Source organism: Macadamia integrifolia, chromosome 9 (genome assembly GCF_013358625.1).
Source record: "Macadamia integrifolia cultivar HAES 741 chromosome 9, SCU_Mint_v3, whole genome shotgun sequence".
Classification (NCBI taxonomy): Eukaryota; Viridiplantae; Streptophyta; class Magnoliopsida; order Proteales; family Proteaceae; genus Macadamia; species Macadamia integrifolia.
The window spans coordinates 5,996,246-6,004,058 of record NC_056565.1 but is presented as its reverse complement, the minus strand read 5'-3'; the positions used below and the strand labels follow the sequence as shown (position 1 = coordinate 6,004,058).

The following is a 7,813-nucleotide window of genomic DNA, read 5'->3' as shown; positions in this document are numbered from 1 at the left end:
AATTGTATCATATTTTTTTTAAGATAATTTTATCGGTATTAGATCTGACAAGTTGCAACTGGAGTTCCCAATCTATATTGGCCAATCAATCCCAATACTTAAAATAGAAACCATGTACAGACCCACAATTGGATCTTAAAATAGATTAGTTATTATTTGAGAAAAGGTTCTCTGACCCACAATCCCGATCTGCATTACCACATTTTTGTCTCTTTTCTTCTCAGATGAAATGATTTCGTTGCTCTTTAATGTATGATGCCACCGCTCACTGATGCGTTTCACTTCTCTATACTATTTACTCAGAAAGTATTCCCACATTTTTTTTTAAAAGAAAACCATGATCACACACCTCCAGTGTATGGGCTCTTTCATACTCTCTCTCTCTCCCCTACCAAACATATGACTATGAGTCACTTCCTATATATGAACCTGTTTTAATCCTACCTCCCATTGGCTTGGTGTGGGAAATTCTATCCCACAGTGAACCCATGCCAATGATTTTATGTCCAGAAACACAGCCTAGCCAACATACTATCTTCCCCTCACCCTCAATAAGGGGTAGTGGTAGATGTCTTTTAACAGGGGAGAAGAAAAATAGAAACATATAGGCCACGCACCCGGACAGAATTTTTTTCCCTCATTTTAAATAAAATATATTAGTGTGTGTAAACTGTAAACAAGCATTTTCATCAATCAACCCACAAACGTGGTCAAAGACTCAAACCACCTAGACCCACCGAATCACACAACCATAACCATTTTTTAATCTCACAAAATCAGAATTCGGAGAAAACTAAATACCACATCAGAAGATTCCAAACCAAGTTTTTGTTTCCACCAAATATACCCACACGTCAACTCAATACTTATCATTAATCCCATTTCTTAATCACCCATAGGCCATTAGTAAAATAAACCATTTTAATCCAAAGTACTCCCTATCTGATAGAGTCATAGACCGTTGTACTTAGGTTAACCATCTCACCAACTTCTCAATTCCCCATCCTCTCCAAAATTCCAAAAGCTTCAACCAATTAGAACTCTCTTCTCACACTCAAACTCCTAATACAGGATTTCGAACTTAATTCCACCCTAAAGCTTTGATATCTAATAAGCCATTAGATAGGAAAGAAACCATTAAATTCTAATTCAAGAAATGAACTCCCTCAGTCCCTCACTCCTCCTTGCTTCCTTTCAGCTCACCAAATTTAAACCTCTTTGTTAAACACTCATGCACGCCAAGAAACACCAAAGTTCCACACCCCTTATATCACATGAAACCTCACACCACCACCACCACCACCACTATCACCACCACCACTTCTTCTCTTCTTGTGTTGCTATTGTTTCTCCTCAAAACATGATAAACCCAACCAACCAAACTACTATTTCTTCTGGAAACATTTCCGGAGAAGGTTTTTTCCGGCAAGTTTTTTCCTTGCCGGAAATTCAAGCGATAGAAATCTTTGTCTCTATCGCTGTTTTCGTTGCCATACACTCAATTAGGCAACGAAAACACCATGGCCTACCCATTTGGCCCGTCGTCGGTATGTTACCTTCCTTGTTCTTAGCTGTTCGCGGTGACATGTATGAATGGATCTCCGGCGTACTCTGCCGTACAAACGGCACGTTTAAGTTCAAGGGTCCTTGGTTTACCACCCTCCACTGTGTAGTCACTGGCGACCCACGTAACTTGGAGCATCTTCTCAAGAGCAACTTCTCCAAATTCCCTAAAGGTCCCTATTTCCGTGATGCCATGCAAGATTTCCTCGGTGACGGAATCTTTAATACCGATGACGAGGTTTGGCGGCGACAACGGAAAACGGCGAGTATCGAGTTCCACTCGTCCGAGTTTCGTAAATTGACAACCGAGTCGCTATTTCAACTCGTCCATTCTCGTCTCTTGCCTGTTCTTGAGGACTCCATCAAACAGTCCATCCCTATTGACCTGCAAGATGTTCTCTTGAGGCTCACGTTCGATAATATCTGTATGATAGCCTTTGGTGTAGACCCTGGTTGCCTCCGGCCAGGCTTGCCGGAGATTCCATTTGCTCAAGCTTTTGAGGATGCAACAGAGATGACTACCCAACGTTTTGTGACTCCAATGACTATATGGAAAGCCATGAGGTTTTTCAATTTGGGAACAGAGAAGAAGCTGAAAAAATCAATAAGGGAAGTAGATGAATTTGCCGATGGAGTGATTCATGCAAGAAAGAAGGAGCTTTCTTTGTATTCCGGCGAAAATAAGCGGCGGGCCGACCTTCTAACGATCTTTATTGGGTCGAAAGATGATGAAGGGAAGCCGTATTCAGACAAATTCTTGCGTGATATATGTGTAAATTTCATTCTTGCCGGCCGGGATACGTCGTCTGTTGCATTGAGCTGGTTTTTCTGGTTGATTGGGAAGAATCCGGTGGTTGAGGAGCGAATTCTTGATGAAATTTGCCGGATAGTTGGGGAGAGAGGGGATTCTAATGAAGTTGGAGGTAGGGAGTCTCTTGTGTTCAGGCCGGAGGAAGTGAAGAAGATGGAGTACTTGCAAGCAGCTTTATCAGAGGCCCTTAGGTTGTACCCTTCTGTGCCGGTAGATCACAAGGAGGTAACATATTTTATTACCCAATTCTCTATGAATGCATTATGCGTATGTATATGTGTATGCGGTAACCTACTCATACGGGATCCCAAAGTGCATAGTTAGATTATGAGTGGTGCATGCATTAATTGTACTGACTCATGCTCTGTATGCCCCTTGATGGTGGGATCCCAATGTGAGGAGGACAATTACTCTCCCCATGTGGGACGCTAATTCGGACTCTGTTTGATTCAGATGCCCTTTGATGGTGGGATCCCATGTGATGAGTGGTAACTCATGTCCCAGTGTGGGGAGCTAATCTAGATTCACATATACATGTCTATGGATGTTTTACTTTCTGAGTTTGTATAGTTAGATGCATCATGCATCTAAGGGTTAAGGGGACAAAATTTAGTGGATGCAACCTGTGCTAGTAACTAAAGTAATAGAATCTCAAAGGGTATTTTGACAAATGTTAAAAGCTAGAAAGGTAATTGTATACCTAAAGGGGAAAGCAAATTATTCCATTTCTTTTACTATGAGCATGGTTGCACCCGAGTCTCTAAGTTGATGGAAAAGTTAAAAAAAATAATGATAATTGATGGAATTGTGAGATTTATCTCCGTATAGAAGGTTAGGTTGGGGTGCCAAATTCATGTAAAAAATGGCGGCTCGCATGAGGAGTCTTCACTGAATCAAAATACTCTAGCATGTAGTATGCATGTATATACTTATATTTGTATGTGATTAAAGATTTTGTTTTTAGGTACTTAGGTAACGTCACTAGTTTTTCAAGTTTTAGCTATATGAAAAGATGATTTTGTATGTCTATTTATCCAGTCATATGCATAGTAAGCACAGGTGCGACAAAAAATGGGGCACCGATGCATGTAAGTATTAAACAGATTTGGACGACAATAATATGGTGCATGTTTAATACAGTTTTTCCAGGAACAAAAAGTCATATATGCACTTCAAACTACGATTTAGTTTGTGTTTTCTTCACTTTTAATTCACTAACATGTTACAAAATAACTATGACTAATATCTTTTAAATATATTATTGTTTACATTAGGTTATCGAAGACGAAGTGTTCCCCGACGGAACCGTGCTAAAGAAAGGAGAGAAGGTGATCTATGCAATTTATGCAATGGGAAGAATGGAGAGCATATGGGGAAAAGATTGCAGAGATTTTAAGCCAGAAAGATGGCTAAAAGATGGGCGATTTATGAGTGAATCAGCATACAAATTCACTGCCTTCAACGGCGGGCCGAGACTGTGCTTAGGGAAGGATTTTGCTTATTACCAGATGAAATTTGTTGCTGCATCAATCATCTACCGTTATCAGGTTAAGGTGGTAGAGAATTACCCAGTGGTGCCAAAGTTGGCACTAACCATGTATATGAAATATGGGTTGAACGTGAATCTAAGTAGGCGTCCTGAAACTGAGCTTGGGAAGTACTCAAAAAGTCCATTCTTAGGTGTGTGAGAAAGAATAAATAGTATCGATGATTTAGCTTATAGATATAGTTTTCTTTTTCTCTCCCACCCGCCCCCTTCCCCCCTCCCCTCCCCCCTTTCCCCTTTTTTTTATTGTAGTATTCTGATTGGGTGTGATACTAAAATATGGCTTTGTATAAAGGATTAATTAAGAATGATTGAGGGATTGGTATTTGGTTGTGTTAGGCTGTTGCAAGAAATAAAATGTAATTTGTTGGGTGAAGGTTTTGTGGTTTTATGTATACAACAAAAACTATGTGGTCTACTCAATACTGGCTATCAATTTATAGAATAGACCAATACATAATGAAAATGTTTTATAAGATGATATATGTATATTTTACTGTTTGTAAACATAAGATGATATACAGAGCTCTGTCCCCTTATTTTTGGAGCTTCACTCTATGATAACGGAGGTAATTTTTTGTTTCAAAGAGGTTAATGATCTAGTGGGATGGTTTAAAAGTTTGGCCTATACACCCTAAGCAAGAAAATGAGCTTACATCGACGAGAACGCAAAACAAACAAGAAAATAACAGAAGTAAAATGAGATTGAAGAACACATACATCATCTAAATTAGCACCAATAGCTCAATCTAAGGATGATCCTTGAAGAATTCACGTTGTGAATCATAGACTGAAAATCAGAATGATCCACAATCTTACAAAGATGAAGATTGCAAGCTAGAAGCAATGCATCACGAATCACCTCAGCCTCCATTGAAGAGGCAACCAATTTCAAGCTAAATTTACCCTTAGCAGGCAAAGAAGTTTCCTTTGAACCATCATGGAGTAGCCGGTTTTTTTTTTTTTTTTTGGGGGGGGGGGGGGTGGGGTGGGGGGAGAAAATGAGGTGTCTACACTCTGGAGCTTTAATTGGTAAAATGATTTTCAAAATTGATTCCGATGATGAAGACAAATGTTTTTGTCATTTAAAAACAAAATAGGAAATACTAAATGGTGGTGCGAGAACATCACAAATCTACCACTTATTCCACCATTGCCAAGGGAGCATCACATTTTACCTCTTGAAAACAGAAAATGAAATTTCTGCCAAAAAAAAGGTTGAAAATGTAAAACTCAAGGATCCATATTAAAAAGTTTGGCCAAGGTTTATACATGTCAACTGCTGACCCAACACACTAACCTCCTTTATCCGGGCATCTCAACCTCATTAAGGGGCAATTTGGGCCATCAAACCTTAGCCCTATCTATCTAAATAGTTCTGAAAGCTGGACGAGGCAACAACGAGACGACTTTGTTCCAAAATTTTCTGGTTTGATCTCCACTATTCATCAAAACTTGTAACCGTTTAAGTTATGTTTGGTTGGAAGCTTGGATTTAGTTCTCAATATCGGTATCTACTGATACTGATCCGATCCAGATCGATATGAGAGAGGATTGGTGCATATCAGTTATTTTTGCCCCTTGCTTTTCAGAAAACATACATTTTTTTTTACTGTTTTACCCCTGAAACGATACGGGTAACCAATTCGGATCGGTTAAGGATTGAGGATCAATCTCAACCAATACTAATACGATACGGCCAATACGATACCGATACTTGAAATCATGATTGCAAGGGAAATTTGGGAAGGAAAATGAAACTTTTAAACTTAAAAAAGAAACTTTTGTAATTATTACCCATGTGATCTCATATGATTTACCATTTTTAGTAATGATATATTTTTCAAGTAATTTTTATTCTACATTTTATAACAAAGGGTTTTGGATGCAAAGTAAAATGTAATTTAATAACCAAATATGGAATGATATGGAGATAGTGATATAGTCACATGGGGTGAGGATTATATATATATATATATATATATATATTTTAAGTTCGAAAATTTTACTTCCCATCCCTTTAATTCCCCTTGCAACCCAACGGAGCCGCAGGTGTTTTCTAATTCAACCAACCACTCTACCCTAGACTGTTTTTAGAATTATATCAGATAATGCAAAGCGGAGATGAACCTTTGCTTTATAACTAATAAAAAAAAAAAAAGGAGCAACCCAGTGCACGAGGCTCCTACTACTGCAAGGTCTGAGAGGGACAGGAACAAACCAACCATAGAAGTTACACTAACCACTCCCCCATTGCACTAATGGGAAACCCCCTCTACATGAATTGCAGTAATACACCATGGATCAGCCTCAATCGTTGCACCATGGAGATGGTAACTCCATCCTAATAGAACTTTGAATCAGGGATCATGTTTTATGTGATCTTCAACAAGATTCAACACTACCTCAACCCAAACATTAGCCCAACCTTGCTTCTCTTTGTAATACCTAAAAGATAATCAAAACAACATAAATAAGGCCTACATCATTTGATGATCCTGATTTTGCAGGTCAATGAGATAATTAAATTCAAGATGCCTGAATGGAGAAAAAAGATAATAATAAAAAGTGAGCAACAAGATATGCATGTGCCGCAATCTTTTGATGATGATGACTTTACAGGCCAATGAAATATATAAGCACATATCCTATTGGATGTAGGAAAAAGATATAAATAAAGAAAATGACAAGATATGTATACACTGCAATCTTCTGCCCTTTGGAGCTATATAAATGCCTGAAGTATACCAGGAACCAGTCATTAAGATATATGCAGATATATATTGATTACCTAATAACCAGCAAAACCCATTTAAGTCACCACTGAAAAAAAAAAAAAAAAAAAAAAATTATTCACAATAAGTACTCTTAAAACAACTATCAATGACTTCATGACTTGTAGTAAGAAAGTGAAGCAGAGACGGATAAGTAGAACTAGAAGTAGGTATATATGTTCTACATGATCATAAAGGGCATGCCATGACACTGGACCATAGTTAAAACAGGAATGGTAAAAAAACTTTGTTCAGTATGGTATGTTTAAAACGGTTTAAAAATAGAACGGGATGGTAAAAAAAATGGTCAAACTTTTTGAAAACCATAAAAAAATGGAAAACAGACGTAAATGCTTAGATTTGGACAATATGGGACAAAAAAAGAGGCATATATTCGTCTACCCATCACTCCCCAAGACAACATGAAAATGATCTAAGGCAACCAAAACCAACTTAATAGAACACAAACCCATTTCTTCCGAGTTTCAAATCCGTTAATTAGGTATCACATTGTTAATACGTCGGTTAAACATGATGGCTTCCCCATGTAACATTTTTCCATTTTCCTTTTCGATGAGGTTATCTTCCTCAAAATTTAGTGGGTAACCATTGAACTTGCTCCACAATTTGCTGCTTTCGAGCCATACAGGCTAGCTCATGCAATCAATGGAAAATTCCTTCACCAGAAGCTAAGAATCAAGTCCTTCCGCCCCTATTTGAGTAAGGCGGAACATTCTGCCACCATTTCCTCTACTGGCACCCTCAAGCTTATCAGGAACCTGGTGTCCAAGCATAACAACATTTGGGTTTCCTGGGTTTACTCCTCTCTCCTCCTTAATGATTCCCTCAGGTCTGTCTCCGCTCGTCCCGATGGCTCTTGGTTTTGGCGGCATATCCTCTCTCCATCCTTTTCCCTTGCCTACCATCTACTCCATAGTGGTTGACAGGCAATCCCTACCTCACTTAAAGGAGAGGACGATCAAGCATCCCCCTCCTCATTGAAAGGAGGGGCCAATCAGAAAAGCATCCCCCTCCTCACTGAAAGGAGTGACCGATCAGAAAAGCATCCCCCTCCACACTGAAAGGACGGTGATGCAGTTGGGCGTTGGGCTTGAGGTA

The 7,813-nt window shown here is 38.8% G+C and overlaps 1 protein-coding gene across 1 annotated transcript; it reads left to right on the top strand.

Annotated features, from left to right (window-relative positions):
• Window positions 1–1,198: 1,198 nt before the first annotated feature.
• LOC122088835 (cytochrome P450 86B1-like) lies at window positions 1,199–4,296 on the top strand. Its single transcript, XM_042658180.1, has 2 exons — window positions 1,199–2,599; window positions 3,649–4,296. Exons 1-2 carry the CDS (start codon window positions 1,232–1,234, stop codon window positions 4,060–4,062), a joined length of 1,782 nt encoding a protein of 593 aa, XP_042514114.1. The 5' UTR covers window positions 1,199–1,231; the 3' UTR covers window positions 4,063–4,296.
• Window positions 4,297–7,813: the final 3,517 nt, after the last annotated feature.